General features: G+C 44.7%; 1 protein-coding gene and 1 long non-coding RNA gene across 4 annotated transcripts in view; both read right to left on the reverse strand.

The window, feature by feature from the left end:
• Positions 1-11,628, reverse strand: part of LOC115098808 — a 36,207-nt gene extending 24,579 nt beyond the window's left edge. Inside the window, exons 1-2 of one of the 2 annotated variants that reach the window (XR_003858622.1) lie at positions 11,581-11,628; positions 11,004-11,150 (exon numbers count right to left, since the gene is read on the reverse strand). This is a non-coding gene — a long non-coding RNA (uncharacterized LOC115098808). The remainder of the gene's footprint in view (positions 1-11,003; positions 11,151-11,580) is intronic. The other variant, XR_003858623.1, reaches the window with a different exon arrangement.
• Positions 11,629-12,638: 1,010 nt separating this feature from the next.
• MASP1 (mannan binding lectin serine peptidase 1) overlaps positions 12,639-22,051 on the reverse strand; it is a 139,374-nt gene continuing 129,961 nt past the window's right edge. The window contains exons 14-16 of one of the 2 annotated variants that reach the window (XM_029615771.1): positions 21,041-21,108; positions 17,097-17,196; positions 12,639-13,018 (exon numbers count right to left, since the gene is read on the reverse strand). In XM_029615771.1, coding sequence (XP_029471631.1) covers positions 12,828-13,018; positions 17,097-17,196; positions 21,041-21,108 — 359 coding nt within the window. In that variant the 3' untranslated portion in view covers positions 12,639-12,827. The remainder of the gene's footprint in view (positions 13,019-17,096; positions 17,197-21,040; positions 21,109-22,051) is intronic. The other variant, XM_029615772.1, reaches the window with a different exon arrangement.

Raw genomic sequence — 22,051 nt, forward strand, 5'->3', positions numbered from 1 at the left:
ATACTAATGATTTGGGAAAAAAAAAAACCAAAACAACTTTCTTCTTTTAACATTCATAGCAATAACAAAAAAAATCCAAACAGTCAAAAATATAAATTCATTAGCAGGCAGGGGCTTCCTTGACTCCTCTCAACAGGCGCCTCGCTGGGCCTTGAGGTCTTTGAGCACTCGGTAGTTTGGGCCATCTGTGGGAGTTGGTGGGGGTCAGCCCAGGTCCCTCTCCAACGTCATGGCCGCAGTCCAGAAGTTTCTTGGTGCCCCCCCCCCCCCCAGGCCCTGGTGCCCTAGGCAATCACCCACCCCGCCCTCCCCTTGCTCACAACCCTGTCTCTCATCCCTTTCAGGTTGCTCCCCTTTTTCTTACCTGAGTTATTCATGCAAATCTCTGCGTAAAGAGGGCAGTACTCCCTTTACGAGAATGAAATCCTATCCCCCTCTTGAGTCTCTCCACAGAATTTCCACTGGAAAACTCATCTGTAAAAGACCTGTAGATCTCTCTCCTGAATACTCTCCAGCTGTGGACCCCCTTCCTGACCTTAGCTGTCTTTCTATAGTGTCAAACTCACAGATCTGGACCGTTCCCAATCAAAGAAACAGGACACCTGGTACAGGGGGCTTCCTCTCAATGGGAATCTTCCGGCATTCATCTCCCTCACCTGCAGCTCCAGCCCGGGGAGGAAGAGCGCAGAATATTCTATTAACCCTCCTCCACCTCGGGCACCCCTTGACGGGGTGCGCCTGGAAACACCACTACACCTCCCATGAGCTCATAGCCAAAGACACACGCGCGCACATCTCCAGCAAGGGGCAACATGAAACACACCACAGACACCTTACACAAATTTCCGAAATAGCTAACCCTCTCTCTGTTAAAGGTGATTTGAGATCTTATGACCCGATAGGGGGTAAGTTTTGGTCTTTTTATTCCATATCATGGCAAGGGGAGAAGTAAATAAGCAACGGCGGGTTTTTTGTTTTGAGAATGCTTTCACGTTGAAATTCTTACTCGATTTGTAGGGGCTGGACACGACTTTACATTTAAAGTCCCTGCAAAAGCTTGCAACTTTATCCGGATGTACAGAGCTTAGCTTATGGAAGAAACTTTCTGTCCGTGTTTGAAATAAACGTAAGAATTCTCCGGTGTGATCCTACCGAGCAGCCCCAAAGCTGCAGCCACGGCTCCGTCAGCGGTTATGTCGTGCGCCTCGCCTTTCCTTCTGCCCACGGTTTTGAAATTAAGCGGCTGACTTCTCAAAAGCAAAGCGAGCTTGCAGCCATCTTGTGCCCACAGACAATTATTTTTAAGATATTCACCGTCTCCCCTTCCTTATCTCTGAGGTTGCCAAAGGCAGAGCATAAAACTTAATTTAACCAGGGTGCATGGTCTGCGTGGGGGGAGGTCAGGGCACTGGGCCCCTGTAGCATGCCCTTGTGCATTTTAGGGATGAGCCGTGCTGCCCCCAGAAGATTAGTGGTCAGTCAGGAAGAAGATACAAAGGGGACAAATAGGATGGAACTCATTTTCTGTTCTGCACAACGGGAGCCAGAGAACTGGATCCCAAGCTGCACCAGCGGCGACTCGCGAATGCACTGCCTCATTGCTATAGTTAAGCTTTCACAGCTGAGGGAGGTTTTACTGAATCAGTTCCCATTCATGTTATTATCCAGAAATAAATGTTGGCATGCTTAGACTGCTTAACCAGCTACATCTCCTCTATGGAAGAGATCCAAATCCTCACGTCATAGCCTAGGAGGCAACTTTTCAAAATGATTGCTAAACTCAATAAATCTTACTCTTCTCTGGACACAGTGAAGGAGATTGTTCAATACTGGGGTGCTCAAACACCTACTGTACCCAGAAAACTGGCACCTACACGCCAGGGCTGCCAAGGTCGGTGGAAGGGATCGAGACTCCTGAGGGACGTGCAGGCTCACAGCGCCCTGCCTCGCCAGGCAGGGATGATGCTGGGTCACTTCCATCTGCCCACTTGCCTGGCGTTACATGAAGCAAGGAAAGGAAAGCTGCCCATTCCTGGCAGATCTGATTGCTCGGGCTGGCAGAGGGAGCTGTAATTAATTTTTGGTCACGTTTATAAATCTCGACTCGTCTGATGCATTCTCTAGTGAGAGCAGGGAATGAGAACTAGTTGGTTGTTGTTAAGAGTTTTATTATTAAAGTTTTCTTGTTGTTGTTGAATTATGATTTGCTTGGGAAATATTTTGAATTTTTTTTTTTAATGAATTGTACTTTTAGATGCTGTAAGCTGCTCTGGGCTTGGGAAAAAACTATTAAACAGTTGAACTTGTGTCGAAGTGGATCTGGTACAAAGATCTCGCTCAATGAAATGTCTAACCTGTAAATATACATAAAATTCCTTGTAGATATATCAAACTCAGATTGTATCTCGGCAAACAACTCTACTACCTGCAAGCACGAACTGTGATAAATAAGTCCATCCCTTTAGAGCCCACGGTGAGAAAATCATATTTTCCAGCTCCGGTTGAAATCGAAATAAAAGGGGACCCTTCCCAATGAGCTTGCAGCCTATCACGTAATTGCCACCAAGTTTGATAGCAAGCAGGACAATTGGATTATGCCGCACGTACTCAGGTAAACTAGAACGCGGAACATGCAATGAATTACCCAGGTTAAAGGATTTGCACCATGTGGTCAAAAAAAAAGCAGTTGGGGAAAACCGTTGCGTACCAAACAGCCAATCTTTCCTATGTCATAGTAGACAGGCTATATTGTAATTCAGCAAATTAGGCCACCCCATCCCCCCGCCCGCTCCCAGAGTATACATCAGTTTGTGTAGGGCTAGGCATGCCTTCTTGTTCCTCCCCATAAAAAATCTCCTTAAAGCTCTATGCAGCTCCTCAATATGCGTACGTTTAATCCAGATGGGCAGCATTTGTAGTAAAGAAAGCCACCGTGACAGTTCCATCATCTTAAACACTTGAATCCTACCATAAGAGGACACCCCCGTCAATTTACGTTTGGTTTTATCCAATAAAGGCAAGACATTACTGTAATACATGTTCTGAGTAACTGTGGGAATTCTGACCCCAAGGTAGGTCATCTCCTTCTCCACCCAACATAAAGGAAAGGCACCTGGTCACTGGGACCGTAAGGTACCTAACACGTCCAAGGCCTCCGACTTGTCAAGATTAATTTTAAGCCCAGAAAATATACCAAATTGCAATTGCAGGTCCATTACTTTCAGTAAAGAACCAACGGGATCTGTCAAAAAAAACTAGAACATAGTCCGCAAATGCAGTGATTTTGAAAGATTCTTCTACAATTGCAAAACCCTTAGGGCCAGATTTTCGAATCTACGCCCAATTTTATAACATGTGTGTGCAGCCGCGCGCATGTTATAAAATCCAGGGTCGGCGCGCGCAAAGGGGTGCACGCCGAGTCCTAGGGGAGCCCCGATGGCTTTCCCCGTACCCTCCAAGGCCGCTCCGAAATCGGACCGGCCTTGGAGGGAACTTTCCTTCTGCACCCCTCCACCTTCCCCTCCCTTCCCCTATCTAACCCGCCCCTCAGCCCTACCTAAATCCCCCCCACCTTTATTTTCTATTTATGCCTGCATCTGGGCAGGTGTAGGTTGCACGCACCGGCCGAGTGCTGGCGCGCGGTCCCCCAGCATGGGCGCTGTGCCAGAGGCCTCGGTCCCGCCCCCACCCGGACCACCCCACCCACTCCCTGCCCCTTTTTTCAAGCCCCGGGACATACGCACGTCCCGGGGCTTGCGCACGTCACCGGACCTATGGAAAATAGGCTCAGCACGCGCAGGAGGGGTTTAAAAGGTTACGCGCGTAACCATTTTAAAATCCGCCCCTCAATATCTGCATACTCTTCTATCTTCCTTAGAAGAGGGTCCAGGGTGAGGATATACAATAATGGAGAAAGCGGGCAGCCTGCCTTGTACCTCAACTCTTGAGACATGCACTCATTGGCCAAGGTGATGGAGCAAGGTTCCTGGTAGAGCAGAGAAATATTACAAACCACATTGCCCTCAAACCTATACCTTTCTAACACCAAAAACAAATAAGCCCATGACACCTGGTCAAATGCTTTTTCGGCATGGAAACCAACTACAAGTGCTGGGGATTGAGAGTATCTACTTTGCACCATAGTTGTCCACAGCCTCAAAATATGTTTACCCGCGGTTCTACCTTTCACAAAGCCCGCTTGATTATAAGAAATTAGAGAAGGAAGTAATACACTAAGGGCTGGATTTTAAGAATTGTGCGGGGGCGTAGATTTGTGCGCGCAACACGGCGCGCACAAATCTACGCCCGATTTTATAACAGTTATAAAATCCAGGGGCGGCGCACGCAAGGGGGTGCACAGTTGTGCAACTTGAGTGCGCCGAGCCGCACAGCCTTCCTCAGTTCCCTCCACCCCCCACCTTCCCCTCTCTTGCCTGCCCCCCAGCCCTACCTAACCACCCCCCCCCTTACCTTTAACTTCTGCCTCCGGACAGTTGTAAGTTGCGCGCACCGGCCGAAGGACAGCCCGCGATCCAGGGCACAGCGGCAAATGGCCCTGCCCCACCCCCTTTTTCAAGCCCTGGGTCATATGTGCTTCCCGGGGCTTGTGCGCGTGGCCGGGCCTATGCAAAATAGGCTTGGCGTGCGCAGGAGGATTTTAAAAGGGTTACGCGTGTATAGATTTTTGCATAAAGTTTCAAATTGAAGTTCAAAAGGGATATAGGTCTATACGAAGCCGGATTATAGGGGTCCTTACCACCCTTAGGAAGAACTGTAATATAGAGCTTTCCCTCTCAGCTCTGCTCCCGGTAGCAGCTTCCACGCCTCTTCGCCTCTGCCGGGGCTCCCGAGGCCCAGTCGGGGCAGGAGCCCGCCCGCTTCCGTTTTAGCGAGCCATGCAGAGAAGGCGGAGCAAAAATTCAATTTGAAAAGAAAAAAGGAAACAACTAAAAAAATCAAAAGGAAACGACCCAGAATCTCACGCGGTGAGTGTTGCCACGCCCCCGACAGGCACCCGGCCTATCAGAAGGAGCCATCGGGGACTTTAAATTTAAAGAACTTCCCAGCGTCGCGCGCCCGAAGGAGCGCGACCTAAGGGGCTTGCCCCTTAGTGCGCCCCTTTGTGAGCCTCTGGTGAGGTTATGGTGAGACTATAATAGTTACTCCTACCATCACTACTCAGCCTTGCCACACTATCCAAATCCATTCATACCTGTACTAGTCAGACAAGCTTCCAGCGCTCATCCCTCCACACCAGCAATCAACCAGCGCTCATCCCTCCACACCAGCAATCATCCAGCGCTCATCCCTCCACACCAGCAATCATCCAGCGCTCATCCCTCCACACCAGCAATCATCCAGCGCTCATCCCTCCACACCAGCAATCATCCAGCGCTCATCCCTCCACACCAGCAATCATCCAGCGCTCATCCCTCCACACCAGCAATCATCCAGCGCTCATCCCTCCAAATCATCGGTTGTTCATCAACCTCATCAATCCGCTTCACCGAAATCACCAATCAATCTCGCTAAAAACCAGCTCTCCAGCTTTACAGCGACTATAAGCTTCAATGCCTATTGGTCTCCCAATTCCAATTTTCCATCAAAGGTCCATGTTCATAAGAAATCCTTCAGTGATTTCACGTCCACCTACCTATAAATCACTCATTCCCATCATGATTTCCCCCCTTACACAGACGCTAGGCCTAGCTCTTTTCTCTCTGATTTTATTCAACGCCCAATCTCTTACCAAAAAAACACTAATACTCAATGACCTTCTACTGGACACAAATCCAGACCTCTGCGCAATAACGGAAACATGGCTTAAAAATACGGATACCGCACTCATAAACCAACTTCCAACTGAAACCCATGATTTCTTCTCTATCCCCAGACAGAAAAAAAGGGGAGGGGGTATTCTTCTTGCAGCCAAAAAAGAGCTGAGACTTACACAATTCCCAATATACTCTCCTACAAAAATCGAAGCCGGCTTTTTCAAATCAGACCTCCTGCAAATCATCCTAGTTTACGCCCCACCGGGGCTTCTGGATTCTGATGCCTCCCCCATTCTAGAATTAATAGCAACCAACCTAAACCTTGAGTCTCCAGCCATTATATTGGGAGATTTTAACTTACATGTTGACAATCCCTCTCCCTCTACAAACTGTGAAACTTTCCTAAATGCCATGACCGCCATGGGATTCAAGCAGATAATCAACAATCCCACCCACAGAGCAGGACACACTCTGGATCTCATTTTTGTAAACGCAGGCATCTCACACTCAGCACCACCCATATGCAAATCAGTCCCCTGGTCAGACCACGCTTTAATCTCCACCACATTTTCGCTGGCACAATCAAGCAACACACTGAATCCTCAACCTCAATTTACTTACAGAAATCTTTGTTCATCCGATGAACTTCACGAACACCTTGTCCTAGAACTCCCTCATATAGACATCGCTACTCCCAACTCAGCTCTCCACTCCTGGTCCAACATCACATTATCGGCAGCAAATAAACTCTGCCCACTGGCAACAAAAAAACCGAAACGGAATGCCCCCAAAAAACAACCCTGGTTTAACGAAGAACTCCAAAAACTCAAACATTCCCTTCGACAAAAAGAAAGTAAATGGCGCAAAGCACCATCACCGACCTCCCTCTCAGCTTACAAACTCGCCCTTCACATTTACAAGAGCACTACATTAAAAACAAAAAAGGACTACTACGCTCACAAGATCCACCACCTCATCTTTGATTCAAAAGCCCTTTTTACTTACGTCTCCAACTTAACTCAAGTCAACCCTCCAGACATTCCACTCAACCAAGCGCACGAAAAAGCAGAGGAGTTGGCCATCTTCTTCAGTAACAAAATTTCGAATCTACAATCACAGCTGAAACCGAATACCCTGGCTCCACCCAGCACATACCTCCATCACTGCAAAAATATTTCTATACAAGCCTTCGAACCCATTGCAACATCAGAGACCAAATCAGTATTGAAGAGAATGAAACCCTCATCTCACCCATTTGACCATATCCCTTCCAAACTACTGCTGCTAATTCCAGATACCATCTCCAAAACCTTGACTGACATTATCAATTGTTCCTTAGCCCAAGGAATCTATCCAGACGACCTGAAAATTGCTTCTATCAAACCTCTATTAAAAAAAACCTAATTTAAATCCCAAAGATCCCTCCAACTTTCGCCCAATCTCCAACCTCCCTTTTATAGCTAAGGTAATGGAAAAATTAGTCAACACCAGATTATCAGAATACCTTGAAGACAACAATATATTATTCCCCACTCAATATGGCTTCCGAAAATCCTTAAGTACAGAATCACTTCTCATATCCCTGACAGATTACCTAATCATGGGCCTTGATAAAGGTCATGCCTACCTGCTGATACTCCTCGACCTATCGGCCGCCTTTGATACTGTAAATCACTCCCTTCTCCTAAATCAACTAGCGAACATCGGAATAACAGGCTTTGCACTTGCCTGGTTCAAATCATTCTTGCGAAACAGAGGATACAAAGTCAAAATACATAACAAAGAATCACAGTTTTATCCTTCCACACTAGGAGTCCCACAGGGCTCCTCTCTTTCCCCCACGCTCTTTAACATTTACCTCCTCCCCCTATGTCAACTCTTAACCAATCTGAACCTCAAATACTTTCTATACGCAGATGACGTCCAGATTGTCATCCCCATCAAAGAATCTCTCATAAATACTATTAAAATCTGGGAAAACTGCCTTCAAAAAATTGACAACCTCCTCTCCAGTCTAAATCTAATACTAAACTCTTCAAAAACCGAACTACTCATAATTTCTCACAAAAACAGTAACCTCGCCTCAAATCCACCAACCGGCTTTCAAACAGCACAAGTAAGAGACCTAGGAGCAATCATTGATAATCGGCTAAATCTAAAATCTTTTATAATTCAAACCACTAAGGACTGCTTTCATAAACTGCACGTCTTAAAAAGAATTAAACCACTTTTCCACTTCCACGACTACAGAACAATCCTGCAATCAATAATCTTCTCTAAGCTAGATTATTGCAATTCCATTCTATTAGGTCTACCGTCTTCCCACACTAAACCCCTCCAGATGGTTCAGAACACGGCAGCCAGAATTTTGACAAACACAAGAAGAAGAGACCACATATCCCCGATTCTCAAAGACTTACATTGGCTACCAGTTCACTATAGAATTTTATATAAGTCACTACAGGCTCCTCCTGCCAAAACCTTTCACCATAAGACTCTCAGAGACAGGGCTTTCTCCACAGCAGGACCTACTCTGTGGAACTCCATCCCACCAGAACTGAGACAGGAACCCTGCCTTCCAACATTTAGAAAAAGACTTAAAACTTGGCTATTTAAACAAGCCTTCCCAGATCCTAACTAAATGATAGCAATTTTATAAGAGATAGTAATTTATTCAAGAAACTTCACAGTATAATGTATATAATGTAAATAAGGTAATCCTTACAGTTCTACTCTCTTATTCTTATCTCTCCTCCAAGTTTAAGACCCTTGTTGTAATGTAACTTTTGATCTCCTTGCACTTGTTTATGTTCTGTTCTTTGTTCTCACCCCTTGTTACATGTAAACCGGCATGATGTGGTTTCTAACCATGAATGCCGGTATAGAAAAAACGCAAATAAATAAATAAAATAAATAAATAAATAAATATGCCCGTTTAGCTTCTTTGGGACAGGTGCCCTTGAGAAGAGCTTCCATAAAATACCTTTCAGCGTGTCTCCAATTTCCCCTCCTAAAATCTTATAAAAATCTGCATTGAACCCATCCAGGCCTGAGGGGGTCTTATGTAGGGGGCTAGTCTGGATACCTGCCAAACCTTCTAATTCCAGAGGCCTATTTAACCAACTCAAATGTTGAGCTGTTAACTTTGGCAAGTGTAGATCCTGAAAGAAGCTCTCCTCCACTATACTCTTATCCTCCACCATCTCCCTGCGATAGAGAGTACTATAGAATGTGTGGAAGATCTTACAAATCGCTGCAGCCGACGTCTGTTGGATCCCAGTCTCATCTTTCAATGCCTTAATAAAGTTATTCCCTTTTTAGATCTTAACTAAATTTGCTAAAAGTTTGCCCACCTTATTCTCATACCGAAATAATTTATGGGAAAGATATAATACATTCTTCTTTGTTCGCCGATGTAAATAACAGTTCAACGTGTATAGTGTCTCCCTATATAGCTTTTTGTTGCTACTGCTGGATGGGCAAAGAACTTCGCTCTGACTTTTTGGAACTTATTCTTCAATTCCTCTATCCGTCTATTTCATATTTTAGATTTTCTTACCATAGAGGCTGTGATCTCCCCACGCATAATGGCTTTTCCAGTTTCCCAGTATAGCAAGGAATTACCTTTGTGCTGGGAATTATTCTCTGCATATTCTTTCCTCTTAACTTTAAGGTATTCTTGAAATTCACTATCCTCCGTTAAATGAGTGGGGAAATGCCAGCGGCAGTGTTCCGCCTATGGGCCACTTATACGCACGTTTAACCATACCATAGAATGATCCGAGAATTCCGTGGGCCCGATGTCTGTCGCTACCACTTTAGAAAAGCTAAATCTGGGGATCAGTACACATAGTCTATGCGCGACAAAGTCATATGTGCCCTAGAGACATGCATGCAATCCTTTAAATCAGGGTGCACAACCCTCCAAAGATCAAGTAACTGCAGATTTTTACACACGTAGGGAAATCCCTTATTCCTCCCCAATTTCGGAATAGGCGCTTGAGAAGACCTATCTAGGTCTGATCTGAATTTAGTATGCAATTAAAATCCCCAGCAACAAGTAGGGCACCCCTCGCATGAACAATCAAAGTTCTGACCAAATCTTCATAAAATGTTTTAAACAATCAGCCATATTTGATCAAGCCCTAGTCTCCATGTATTGGTGCTAATACTCCCCCAGCCTAGAGGACCAGCACCCGTGTCCAACATCTGTATCCACCCCAAAGTGTACTGAATAGGAACTGACCACCAGTGCAGTTTTTATCCTCATTTTCAGCCATATTCATAGAACTCCCCCCCCCCCACCACCCTAAACTGCCCTGTTAAAACCCAACATCCCCAAAAACGAAGCCAAAACGCCCCCAAAACGAGGAGGCTCAGAGACCACTTATCGAATAAAGCACTTTGCCATAGAAATAAATGGAATCTTTGCACAGTTAACAAGCAAAAGAAACTGCAAAAGAAAACAATTTAACAAATACAAACTCCATATCCAAAATTTCAATAGGAGAAGGAAAGACAGGAAAAAAAAATCAAAGGGAGCATTGTAAAGGAGTTCAATATAGTAAGAAAAAACAAGCTTAACATAGATCAGACAGCAAATATCCTCATGCACTATTGAGTCGTTACAGGAGAAGGTGTCACACATTTCCTGGATTCCAAAAACTTTATAAGTTGATCAGGCAAAAAAAAGAGAATGAAACACTCGTTATTGAAGTTAACGACACATCTACGTGGATAACTGAGCCTAAAGGAACAGCCAATTGCAATAGCTTTTGATGACTGCGGCTGCCACCCACAAGCCTCAAACATGTGCTAGGGTGTGCAAGGTCAAACAAAACAAGGCCAGGAGGAAAGGTGGTCTTACGATGATGTCAGAACTCTTCAGCAAACGAAAAAGCATTAAGCTTCGAAATTCAGTTTCGTAAAGGAAGCATTGCAAAACCAGACAGAGCACAAAAGGCAAAAGCCTCAGATGAAATCCGCCTGTCCCGCCACCGAGTGTCACTGTTCATCCACGTTACGGTGGTCCGGAGGTTGTTCCCCCCCCGCAGAAGGAAGGCCTCCTGCTGGGATATAGTGGGTTAAGAACGGGAGTCATTTAGGACACTCAGAATAGTGAAATGGCCTACCTTTTACTTAAGGAGTTCAGGGCACAAATAACAAGCTCTGAAAGAATTGTGCTAACTGGAAAAAAAAAAAAGCAGAAAAGCAAACAAAACCTCTCACCCTTTTCCCCGCCACCTCGCCAAGACTTCATCAGAAGGGAACAGGAGAAGTGCCAGGGCATCCTAGGAGCCAGGGCATCCTAGGAGCAGTGTCAGAGGAACAAATCATTCCAGGTAGCCGGGGGCGCTTTCTGGCTTGCAGAGCCTGCTGTTAGGAAGAGAAGGGGGTATAGGAGTTGTTAAACAGAAACAAAATGACGGTTTGACTTTCAGACTGGCGCACGGTTGCGCGCTGGCGTGTGTGCGCCGGCGCCCGCCCAGCGACACGGCAATTTTATAACTTGCGCGCACACATGTGCGCCTGCTACAAAATAGCCTGCACGCGTGTACAATGTGCGCCCGTCCGTGTGCGCAAATCCCGCTTCTACCGCATAAGCTGAGGGATTCTAGAAGGGGCGCCCACGCCATTGCCAGTTTCAGCAGTTCATCCACCAGTTCGCCCAGTTAAAGGCTAGGTCCTCTGAAGTTTACATTCCACCCCCCAGTTACCCCCCGACCCTTAAAACTTTCAGGTATGGCTAGTTTTTTTAAATTATTTTTTTAAACTTACACTTTGCCCCTAGCAGAAGTAAACTTACGTGGCACTGGACCTGGATGCACGCCCCGGGCGCGTACGTATGAATGCACACAACTCTGTGTCACGCCAACGCCCCTCCCCCAAACCACACCCACGCCCCGCCCCCTTTTGAGTCAGAGTGAGATCTGCAAGCGCAGGAGATATGCGCACATCCCGGCATATTTTAAAACACAGACGGCGCACGCCAGCCCGACTATTGGGCACATCTTCTGATTCTGGCGTGCGCCGAGCTTTTAAAATTCACCTTAATCTGTTCCCACATAGAAATATTTGCATTCTGGATGTAAAATGCTGTTCACCTGTTCTTTTCTTTATTAGGGATGTGTTTTGTTTTGTTTTTTTATTTCATTTCTTTGCGTCTATAAATATTTCTATGGGCATAAAATCAACTTAGGTGTGTAAATATGATAATATCTGTCATTTTTATAGAACTACTGACCACAGGCAATGCTGTACGATCATTATAATTATTCCGGTATGCTAAATCCCTGCCCCAAAAGAGCTTGCAATCTTAAGAGGGTACTTGGGGTAGGAGGAGATCAAGTGATTTGTCCAAAGTCAGAAGGAGTATCAGCGGGACATGCGGAATTTGAACCCCGACTGCCCTGGTTCTCAGCCCGTTGCTCTAAGCTCTAGGGCCACTTTTCCTCCCCGTAAATATCACTTTTTACACGCAAAAACACGTTTATGTGCATAAAGTTAAGGAAAGGAAATAAAACGAAATGAATAGAATTATCAAAAAAGAAAACGAAACGAAACAGCAACATTTTGTTTTTACATGCACGCCCCCAGTTCTTTGCTTGTGGAGGAAGAGGGAGGGTCAGCTTTCCGTCACTCTCTGCCCCAAACCCACCCACCCCACTGCCTGTTTTTCTTGCAGGGACTTAGAAAAAGCAGAGACTCTGCTTAGTTAAAGTGAGTGACTAAAGTCCTTCCGAAAACCCTCCACTTTTTCACAAACTGCTTGCCCGTGTGCCTTGTGCAGACTTCTATGATTCTTTGTAAGTCTAACAGCGCTCCACACATTTTGAATAGTAATAGTAGTAAATTGCAGACAAGGTTTTTCAATTTCTTTATTTATAGATTGGTAGCACACAGAGGCAGGTTTTGGTATCGCAGAGAGAGAATACTGCCTGCAGATCTCTGCAGCGCTGGCTCAATTGTCTAATACACAATTATACAAATAATCCTCCAAATGTTTTTTTTTTTTCCTTGCAAATGGAACGGGGCAGCATGCGTGAAGGGGGTTTAATAATTCACACCAGTTGTAGCCTTGATCCAGGATAAACTCTTTAGCACGTTGGAATAAACCCCGTATCTGTCAGTATCTCCACACCCAACTCCCCAGGAGACAATGCCAACGAGGAACCAGTGCTTCTTCACAGCGCTCAGCGTGACCATTGGACCCCCTGAGTCTCCAGAGCAAGCGTCTTTTCCTCCTGAACAAAAGAAAACAAACATAAAACAATTGTGCATGGTGGCCAGGATCCCCCCCAGATCCTTTCCATGTTGTCGCTGATGTGGCAGGTTCTTATGCCACTGAAATTCCTTACTCCCTCCTGGAGTCTGCCACAAGATCTTCTTCTGCCGTACACAGTATTCCAGAGCAGGCTGTCATTGTAAGGCACACTTCTTAGAATTCAAATAGTGCCACTGACCACGTGAAGTCACATTGCTGCGCGTGATCTTAGAACTGCCCAAACAAATAATCAGATCTATAAATTTAACAAACTCACAACTGCATTATAAACACTTTGTTGTGTGTTTATAATGCAGTAGGGTCGGGGGTAAGTCACTGCAAATCCAGCACTAAGTTGCTAAGTGACCACCTTGAGGAAGATGTTAGGTCAGCCTTGGCTTTTTAAAAATAGAATCTTTCTGACCTTCCCCCTGCCCTCAGTGCATTCTGGTACTGACAGTGCTGATGTCCAATGGGAGAATCCCACAATGCAAAGGGGTGAAAGTTCGACAAACAGGACTGGCCAAAACCCACCCTGCAGAAACTGGGTGACTGGGCAGCTCTGCTGAGGTGTGCATCATCTCCTGCTGCGCTCCCTTCCCCACTGCTCAGGCAGAACCTGGATGTAGTGCCATGGACAGAGGAAGAGTTACAGACAATCTGCACCAAGCAGCGCTACGAGAAGGCCCTGAAAGAATCCTGCTGTCTTTGCTTCCTCTTTCCATTTCTGAACTCAGTGTTGCCTTGCATTAGCTCCAGGCTATAAAAAAAAAGCAGGCAAGCCAATCAATCCTGGTTTGCCAGAGTTGGCGCCAACTAGGATGGTATCAAGAGATTGTTGGTGGCCAGATACTGCCCACCAAAGCCACTGGAGGCTAGGAAGCTGGATGTACAGCTTACAGTCTCACTAGTTTTCACAATGCTTAGTTGGGATATTTCCCCTTTTTTACCAGAATGAGTAAAATATGATGAATGAGTCAATTTTTGGTTCGATTTGTGGCAACTGAACTGAAGTATCGACTCATCCGAAAAGATCAGAACATTTTTGCACATTTTTTGTTCCGTAAATAGTGAGTGATCCCAATCCCTCCTGCCCCGCTGGCCCTCATTCAGAAAATGGCACCCGGCCAGCTCTGAAACTGCTGCTGTTTTGCATTTTGTTCGCTCCAGGACCCCCGCTGGACCACCAGGGACTTTTGGTAAGTCTTGGGGGGGGGGGGGGGGGGTTGTAGTAAATTAAATTTAAAGGGTTGGGATGGGTTTTTTTTTTTGGGAAACGAATACATATGTAATTAATGAATGGATCGTGGTCCCCCGAGATCGGATGCAACGGATTTGGGTCCCGACAAATCAGAATACCGAATGGGACGAATCCATACCTGCTGCACATCCCTACCAGGTGGAGGCTCATTTGCATACTTCTTCTAGTAGGCCTAGTATAGAAAGCCAGAAGATACTGCAAGTTGTCTAGGCTCTAGCTCCTACATAGCCCATGCTATTTTTAGCTGTGGAAAAGTAGGCTTATTTGTGCCTTTCTCCCAGCAGAGGATACTGCAATTTAGCTAGGTCTGAGCTTTCATATAGTCCTTCTAGTTGCAGAGGACCCGAAGGCTTATCTGCAACTACTCTCAGCAGCCTCAGCAGAGAGCTCTAGAGGACGCTACAAGCTCTCTAGGCTTCTGCTTTCACATCCCCCTTTCTTTCCTGTAGTAGAGGAACAGAATACAGAATTAGAAGCCAAATGTCCGATCTGGATTCTTTATTGGACAGAGACACAAAATTGTTTGAAAATTTTGTGTCTCTGTCCAATAAAGAATCCAGATCGGACATTTGGCTTCTAATTCTGTATTGTCGCCTCCATGGCTTTGTTAGATAGCCTCCCTTGCTGTTTCATCAGTCCATCACTGTAGAGGAACAGAAGGCATGCGCCAAAATACCACTTCCTATAAACTTTCAACAACAGATTTATTTATTTGATACAAAAACAGGGAATTAGTTCATAACAATTTAATGTGGATAAGTGCAAAGCGATGCACATAGAGTAACCCAAATTATAGCTACACAAAGCAAGGCTCCATATTAGGAGTCACCATTCAGGAGCAGCAACAAAAGCAAACAGAATGCTAAGGATTATTAGGAAAGGAAGGAGAATAAAACAGAGAATATCATAATGCCTCTGTATCACTCCATGGTACATCCTCATCTTGTGTTCATATATCATACACAAATAGAATGCTGGGGATTATTAGGAAAGGAATGGAGAATAAAACAGAGAATATCATAATGCCTCTGTATCACTCCATGGTGCGACCTTATCTTGTGTTAATATATCATACACAAACAGAATGCTGGGGATTATTAGGAAAGGAATGGAGAATAAAACAGAGAATATCATAATGACTCTGTATCACTCCATGGTGTGACCTCATCTTGTGTTCATATATCATACACAAACAGAATGCTGGGGATTATTAGGAAAGGAATGGAGAATAAAACAGAGAATATCATAATGACTCTGTATCACTCCATGGTGCGACCTCATCTTGTGTTCATATATCATACACAAACAGAATGCTGGGGATTATTAGGAAAGGAATGGAGAATAAAATAGAGAATATCATAATGCCTCTGTATCACTCCATGGTGCATCCTCATCTTGTGTTCATATATCATACACAAACAGAATGCTGGGGATTATTAGGAAAGGAATGGAGAATAAAACAGAGAATATCATAATGTCTCTGTATCACTCCATGGTGCATCCTCATCTTGTGTTCATATATCATACACAAACAGAATGCTGGGGGGATTATTAGGAAAGGACTGGAGAATAAAACAGAGAATATCATAATGCCTCTGTATCACTTCATGGTGCATCCTCATCTTGTGTTCATATATCATACACAAACAGAATGCTGGGGATTATTAGGAAAGGAATGGAGAATAAAACAGAGAATATCATAATGCCTCTGTATCACTTCATGGTGCATCCTCATCTTGTGTTCATATATCATACACAAACAGAATGCTGGGGATTATTAGGAAAGGAATGGAGAATAAAACAGAGAATATCATAATGTCTCTGTATCACTCCATGGTGCATCCTCATCTTGTGTTCATATATCATACACAAACAGAATGCTAAGGATTATTAGGAAAGGAAGGAGAATAAAACAGAGAATATCATAATGCCTCTGTATCACTCCATGGTGCCACCTCATCTTGAGTACTGTGTGCAGTTCTGGTCACCACATGTCAAGAAAGATATAGCAGAATTAGAAAAGGTACAGAGAAGGGAGACCAAAATGATAAAAGGGGATGGAACAATTCCCCCTATGAAGAAAGGCTAAAGAGGTTAGGACTCTGAGGGGAGATATGATAGAGGTCTATAAAATAATGAGTGGAATGGAACAAGTAAACATTAATCAGTTGTTTATTCTTTCGAAAAGTACAAAGACCAGGGGACACACAATGAACGTATGGGGTAATAGATTTAAAACTAATAAGAAAAAATATATTTTACTCAATGCATAATTAAGCTCTGGAATTCATTACCAGAGGATGTGGTGAAACTATTAGTGTAGCTGCATTTAAAAATGATTTGGACAAGTTCCTGGAGGAAAAGTTTATTAACAATTATTAAGGGTAGAGTTGCAGAAATCCCCTGCAAATCCCTGGGATAAGCAGCTTGGACTCTATCTACCCCTTTGGATCCTGCCAGGTACTTGTGACCTGGCTTGGCCACTGTTGGAAACAGGATGCTGGGTTTGATGTACCCTTGGTCTGACCCACTATGGTAAGTTCTTATGGGGCTGCAGGGGAGGGCAATTCATAGGGGCCTCCAGAGAATTTCCACGAGTGTCAGCTAGCATCTGATATATTTATAGAACTGCTCATGAAATGTACTATTTGCCTTGTAAGAGTCAGTGTTACTACACAAAAGTGTGTAGTGACACAACTGCTCTCGTTTGCACATAGTTAACACTCTTTAACCAAAACAAGTACTGCGCTGACATTTATTGGCTTATAATTAATGCATATTATTATCTTATAATTACCTTCTTTTTCCCCAGCACATAACATCTCAGCTGTCACCTGCTTCCCCAGGCCAGCGTATGTCTGCCTGCAGAGCTCCTGATCCACCACAGGGATTTCTATCTGCAACACAGCACATTTCCCATTACACTTGCCCGAAGAGCAATAAATAACGTTTAGCAGCCTTTCAGGAGAGCTGAAACAAATATTTGTGAAATTAGTTCCATATCTTCCGCTGGGGAGTTTAATTCTCTGCCTAGCAGAGCACTGTGGTGACGCGAGTGAATGGTGTCGTTATAGTGGGCACACAATCGCAGTGCTGGCTCTTTTCTTCAAGAATCTTAGAATAATCCATTATTCTTTGCACAGTGTAAGAAACGTACTGATCTGATGCTTTGGTTCCCTCCATAGCTTAAAGTATAACAAGTTCATGGTCCATGCCTTAAGAGCATGATGGTTTTAACCAAGGATGGAGCAGCGTGCACCCTACCTGAGGAGGAGTGGCCTAGTGTTTGACAGAAAACCCACTCCCCTCACTCAAACTCCTTGTGACCTTGGACAAGTTACTTTACCCGCTCAAGATTGTATTCTCTCCCGGGCAGGGACTTAATATACCTCAGTACTAATAATGCTGTAAGCTACCTTGAGCACGAGTTGCAGCATCCATTGCACACTGATATAAATAGAGGTAGAAAAAAGGCAGGAGAAAGTCAGCAGGTTGTTTTGGGAAGCAGCAGAGAAGGAGAGAACATATGGAAAGGAAGAGGATGACCAAGGAACTGAGGGGGCCTTACTCTTGGTCACTAAATTGTATACTTGGGTGTTGGGAATGGGCTCTTGAGTCTCCGGGTTCCCCAGCTTCCAGCTAGTACGGCTCAGCTGTGACCTGGGAGGCTCCAAGCGATGTCCAGCCATTAACGACCCATGCAGAGAAAGTCTCGAATCCTCTGCTCCCCATTCTGGATGGAGCACGATGCCACTTTGAATAAACCACCAAAGATCAGCTGCCGTGGTTCACATTTAATGTGCCTGCCGGTTCAGGAAGAAAGATGTCTAGGAACCCGGACAAGGCCTGAGCTGCCTTACTAACACTTTGGGCTACTCATGGGAGACATATACTCACGATTAATCTCTCTTCACAGCAGGAAGGTGGCCTTTATGAGGGCAAGAGTCAAACTGCCCAGGGACGTTGCGGAAAGCACCCATGGACCTGCCAAGCTCATTTTTCAAAGGGGGAAGGCTGGTGGAGTTTCCCCTGTGACAATCAGGAGTGGTGCCCACAATGTGGAGAAATTCCCCATGGGCTTTGCACCTGCACTGGAGCAGGAATAAGTATGCACCCCAAGGCATGCGTGGAGATTTCAAAATGAAATCAGCTTGCATACTTTACCGGTTTAACACAACCCACGTTTTAATAATCAACACCCACCTTTTAACTGCGAGTCAAATAGCAGCCACAGTTTTACCCCTATAAGGTGTGTGTGTGGGGGGGGGGGGGCACTATTAACACTGCAGTTTACACAGGTACACATATAAATAGTTTTGCAAACTGCCTTCTGTGTAAGAAATGGCAGTCTCCAAAATCCAAATGACTGCTTTCAAAATATGGGATTTTGGAGCAATGCACTAACTCGCACACCTCAGAACAGATAATTTAATGTAAAGATGGATGACCTTCTCTAAATTATGAAGGCAGAGAACAAACACCAGACCAAAACATGCAACCCAGACGAAGCTTTGCCCATTTCGAGGGGGTATCTCCTGCACTATTTAACCTGACTGATAAAATGTGAGTTACCGTCATGGCCTAGACCATCGAATTCTGCAGACCGTATGACGAGCTACACAAGATGGAATGAGCCAAGATCTTTGGACCTCTCACACCACAAGTTCACCATTTTAGCGACGAGCGACTTGCTATTTTGGGTTAACATTATATGTTCTTAGTCCACTATTAATGTTCTTTTGCAAACTATGCAATTAAAATGTGGGGTTAGGCAGGTAAGAATAATAATATAAAATAAATAAAATAAGTTAAAATTCACCTCCATTAGGGGAAGCGAGCGAGAGTGAAGGCGGGGGTCGTTGCCCTCCCCGAGTCCTACCAGGTGCCGAGGATCCCGTGGAATCATCTGCTGGCAGGAAGTGCTGGGGGCGCGGCTGAGTGACGTCAGCAAGGGCGTCCCCCCACCGACGATAAGAGCAGCGGTGCTGAGAGCATACACCGGGGAAGTGAGTGAGAGTGAAGGAGGGGGTCGTTGCCCTCCCCGAGTCCTACCAGGTGCCGAGGATCTCGTGGAATCATCTGCCGGCAGGAAGTGCTGGGGGCGCGGCTGAGTGACGTCAGCAAGGGCGTCCCCCCCACCGACGATAAGAACAGCGGAAGTGCGGCGCACCACCGCCGCCGGCGCGCCTCCTAAGCCGCGCGCTCCGAAGGGGCGCGCGGCTTAGTCCAGAGGAGTCCGGAGTCCGGCGTCTACCTTTTACATTTTACGAGCGATTAACTGTTTCCTATTCATGGGCAGGAAAAGGAAGGCAAAAATCTTTACATCTTCACCAGTGCCACAAGATCGCACCGGCCCCATGGACCATCATGTCACTCGACTGGTGGAAAAGCCACAAGAGGACAATTTGGGAGCTGTGTCCTTAGTCTCCCTTAGTCCTGGCGATGGACCTTCTTCTCCACCCCAACCGAATCCAGAAACATCAGGAGAGACAGCAATCAATCTGGTAGGAGCAGTCTATGGGGAGTCAGGAAGGTTACAACAACCTGACACCTCTAAGACTGAAGATATAAGACCTTCCTTATCTTTGGAAGTATCTAAAGTTAAGCTACCAGTTGATATACAATGTAGTATGGACCCGGTAGCAATACCGGATAATTTTACATTGGCTGATTTAGGGCGAATGATATCACGGCTTGATCTCAATGTTGTCTTGATGAATAACTCCTTGTCCACAGTAATTAATGCAAATAGGGAGTTAATAGAAGTACATACTAAGAAAATTACTCAATGTGAGAAAGATGTTAATGTTTTGTCTGATAAGGTACAATTAATGCAGAATTCTGGTAATGTGTTTATTCGTGATAGCATAGTCATGCATAAAGAAATTGAACATATAGAAAATATGTTAAGATCAAAAAATCTAAGAATTACAAATTTTCCTTTAACACATCTATTATCTCCGGAAGAGATGTTTAAAAAATTCTTGAGAGAAATATTACTTTATGAAGATAAAGCTATCCCAAAGGTATCTAGAATATTTTATTTTCCCTTTAAAAGAACTAAAAAGGAGGAAGAAAATGTGGGTACAGAAACACCTTCTAGTATAGGCGTATCTACATTTTTGGAAGAATCCCTTGACATAATTAACAAGAGAGCTACCCTTTTTATTTCCTTTATAACAGAGCAGGATAAGGAGGGAGTATTCAAAAAGTTTTTTGGTTGTAAAGATGTGCTTTTTTGTGGTCAAAAGATACAAATTTTCCCTGACGTGGCTCGGGCCACACAATTAAAGAGGAAACATTTCCTGAAATTAAAAGATCAAGTGTTGGCGTTAGGAGCCACTTTCTTTTTGAAATTTCCGTGTTTATGTTTTATAACATATCAGGGTAAAAAATTTGCCTTTTCTGACCCATCACATCTAGAGGTATTTTTGTCAGATAAAAATCAAGCAGTGTGTTCAGAGAATGAGGTCCAATAAAAGTAAAGCACTCCTTCTCTCTTAGGTGAAATTTGTACTAGGAGTTCATTTATAGAAAAGAATTCCTAGATTATAAGATATATATGAATAAATATATATTATTTCCTTAATTTCCCCCTATTATATGATATGTTTGCAAGTATAAAGAGTTGGTTATATATTATATGACGTGAATATTGAATGTATAACATATTTTCCTGTTATTTCATGAAGATGTTTGTAATGAAAACGATAAAGTTTAAATAAAAAAAAAAAATTTTACCTCCATTAGGGCATCTGGGAATCTGCCCAGGAACTGCTTCCCCCATCCACTGACAACCACAAAGTCACCTAGAGGAAAGAGAAGCAGAAAAGCATTTCCGTAGGCCTAGTGGAGGAGAAGGGAGGAAAGACGCGGAACGCTTGGTTCGTGATGAGATTCAGTGGTTTGCAGGATTACTCTGCGGTACCGGCCACAGCACCTTCCATGTTTCAGGCGTAGATGCAGTTACTTAGACAGGGGACAGAGAGCATCCCTAGACTCACGGAAGGAGCTCAGCACACACACACACACACACACACACAAAAGCAAAATCCGATGGTCTATGGGTACCACATCAGAAGGAAGGCATGCCATCCAGCACCAAGAATGATACAGCAGCACCAACAAAGACACAATCTCATAATTCAGTTCACTGAAGACAGGAGGCAATGTGGAGGCAAGGTTTTAAAAAAACTGGGACACAGGCCACAAGTTTAAAGGAAGAAAGAGGAAAACCGGTAATTTTGTTTGATTTCCTTTGATAGTCCAATAGATTATTGATTGTTGTTGATGGGCTGTTGACGCATACTGGCCCAACATGGGCCACTCCTCCCTCAACTTCTTCTTAACACATGCATGAAAGCAGGTAAACCCCAGGGGGGGGGGGGGGTGTGTGCAAGAGTGATCCCTAGTTGCTTCTGCCCCACTGGGGTCATTTCTCATCAGAGCGTCAGCCTTTTCCCATACCAGAGCCATGCATGTGTGTGGCAAAAGGCTGGTGCCATGATGAGAAACAGCACCAGTGCAGCACCAGTGCAGGCCCCCCAGGGTTTATCTGCTCTCAGGACCGCAGGGGGTAGCAGAGAGTCGGGAGGGCCTACAGGGTGGGGCTGGAAGAAAGCCAGGGCAGCTTTTGAAAAAAAGTGGCCAGGGTTTGGTTTAGTGCGTGCTGCTGGAAAATAGCACGCACTAACATCAAATGAAATAAAATGAAGGAATACAAAAAAACAAAACAAAACGATGCAATAAAAA

The sequence above is a fragment of the Rhinatrema bivittatum genome, chromosome 9, assembly GCF_901001135.1.
Source record: "Rhinatrema bivittatum chromosome 9, aRhiBiv1.1, whole genome shotgun sequence".
Classification (NCBI taxonomy): Eukaryota; Metazoa; Chordata; class Amphibia; order Gymnophiona; family Rhinatrematidae; genus Rhinatrema; species Rhinatrema bivittatum.